We start from the raw sequence: 2,192 nt of genomic DNA on the forward strand, positions 1-2,192 counted from the left end.
ACTTAAGGTATGGTTGGAATTTTTTCTAGCCAAACAAGAAATGAGATATTATCTACAACTACAGGCATTGTAATTCTCTCTCACTCACGCGAGAAGAAGCTTATCCGATGTCCAACTTTTCCGAGATAAGATACGTCGCAAAATTCTCCGGCTCCACAAATAGCGTGAGAATGATTTTCCGGATAAAATTTCTTTGACTTTTTCCTTCTCACCGGAGAAGGTGATAAAATTTTAATTTTGTGGAAATCAATTAAAATGCTAGAACTACGAATCTATGATGTTATTGATAGATAAATGTGAATGAGCATAGGTACGTTGAGGAGTTTTCTTTTCCTAGTTTATTTTGGTTCCGGAACCTGATTTTAAATAGGCATACAATGCTAATGATTTTTATTTACATTTGCAGGCAGAATCGTTGTTGCAGCTTATTAGTATGTCTAGATTTTGTAAAACAATTAGGCCAGATCCACTTTGGCGGCTGTTCCATCAAATACACGTAGATACGTGAATTTGTTTACGACGGATTTAGATTATGTGCTTTCCAACAATTCAACCTCATACAGTGGTTGAAAAATAAACGTCGAATTATTGGTTCTACCACACCCGGCCTTCCTATACAATGCTGTACCTGATTGTTTGGAAACCATAACAAACCAAATTAAAGTTATGTTGGCAGTATTGTAGCTATTTGCATCCGGTTAATGCATGATTCCTAGGCGAACAAATGGGATCAAAAATTACTTCAATCTTGCTGGAAATACCTACAAACAAAAAAAATAAATTAAACCTAAGTCTTCTGGACAAAAAAGCCGGTGTACCTTGCTCCAGCATGAAAAGCAATCGATCGTACAGTACAACCGACTCGATCAACGGTGCAAACATAAGCCGTAATGTGTAAAATTTTACGACCCGTTCCCAGTGGTTCAGATCCGACTGAACGTCCTTGGATCCCACTTCCGCTTGAGGTAGTTCGATTCCCAGTCCACTGGTTGCTTTATCACAGTACAGTTGGAAGCTCATATCGGTAACTTTGGTGCTTTTCAGCCCAGAATGCTTTAGCGTCGGGTGCAATTTGACAATGATTTTTTCAATCGCTGCCCGGTAGGCATGCACTTTTAGTTCATCGTAATGCCCGTCAAGTTTGTTGCAGTATTGCTCAATTGCATGACAGGCGATTTCCAGCGCTTCGTAGTTTAGACGTAAGCAACGAGACTTGCTGAATTCGCTTAAAGGAAAGCCATAGTTCTGACTTTTCTGGTCCTGAGTTGAAAGTTTCATGTAGCAGCAGCAGACTAGTTTTATGAATTTTGCTTCCGGGCAGGATAGGAACAATTTGATGAGAAAGACAGCTAAGTCGCCACATGGGTGAAGTCCAATCAAACCAAAGCGAAAGGGAGATTCCTTCTCTACATTAAACGAATCCCGTATCATTTGCAAGAACTGTTCCGGTTCGATTTTTTCCAGGTCTACCTTTCTGCTCAGATGAATTGGATGGTTCGATAGTTCAACGTTGAATTGCTTCTTTAAACTGGACGACAGCTGTTCATCTTTAACTTTTGCGGCCTTAGTAAGCTGCTCATCTTGTTCAATACAACAAACTTTGAATCCATATCCGTAAGCTAAGGTTCGAGCTAGATTTCCCTGACCAGAACCAACATCCACCAGGTACTCCACTTCTGCTTCTTTCCCTGTTCGTTGGCAGTCATCGCAGAACTTTTCAATCTCGTGTCGTTTCTTTAATTTGACGGACTTGTGGAATAGTTTCTGGTAATGTTCGTGCAGTCTAGTGCGTTTCCCTGAATCTTTCGGGTGCAGTTCCAGTTTCCGAGACAGGCAGAATTGTCGGAAGAACACACGAAGAGCGCAAATCGATAAAGGCCACACGTTTCGGTTTTCTGTTCTGCTGTCCACCAAAAGCAAGTCCTTTAACTTACCAATTTCTAGACGTTCAAAGCATGATTTCCAGCACGGTGGAAGACGTTCCCAGTGATTATCCACGTAAAAATCCTAAAATCAGCAAAGTGGAATCAATTTATTTGAAATAATTATTTACCTCTGTAGATATCTACAAGAACGTAGGAATTAATTAACCAATCATAGCTGCTTAACAACTCGAAGGACTGTTGAATTTTATCCTGCAAATTTGCAACGAGCAATTCATTGCAGTTCATTGTGTCCTTTACCCAAATGGT

General features: G+C 40.1%; 1 protein-coding gene across 1 annotated transcript; it reads right to left on the bottom strand.

The window, feature by feature from the left end:
* Positions 1 to 342: 342 nt before the first annotated feature.
* On the bottom strand, positions 343 to 2,192 carry LOC131689734 (methyltransferase-like protein 25B). The gene is made up of 3 exons (XM_058975026.1): positions 2,070 to 2,192; positions 819 to 2,007; positions 343 to 761 (listed from the first exon to the last, which is right to left on the bottom strand). Exons 1-3 carry the CDS (start codon positions 2,169 to 2,171, stop codon positions 685 to 687), a joined length of 1,368 nt encoding a protein of 455 aa, XP_058831009.1. The 5' UTR covers positions 2,172 to 2,192; the 3' UTR covers positions 343 to 684.

This window comes from Topomyia yanbarensis, chromosome 3 (assembly GCF_030247195.1).
Source record: "Topomyia yanbarensis strain Yona2022 chromosome 3, ASM3024719v1, whole genome shotgun sequence".
In the NCBI taxonomy this organism is placed as follows: domain Eukaryota; kingdom Metazoa; phylum Arthropoda; class Insecta; order Diptera; family Culicidae; genus Topomyia; species Topomyia yanbarensis.

Coding starts and splice junctions, on each gene's coding strand:
- LOC131689734 (XM_058975026.1), bottom strand. CDS start 2,171: ATGAACTGCAATGAATTGCTCGTTGCAAATTTGCAGGATAAAATTCAA. Junction 2,008..2,069: donor TAATTAATTCCTACGTTCTT/GTAGATATCTAC, acceptor TGCTGATTTTAG/GATTTTTACGTGGATAATCA. Junction 762..818: donor GCTTTTCATGCTGGAGCAAG/GTACACCGGCTT, acceptor TTTTGTTTGTAG/GTATTTCCAGCAAGATTGAA.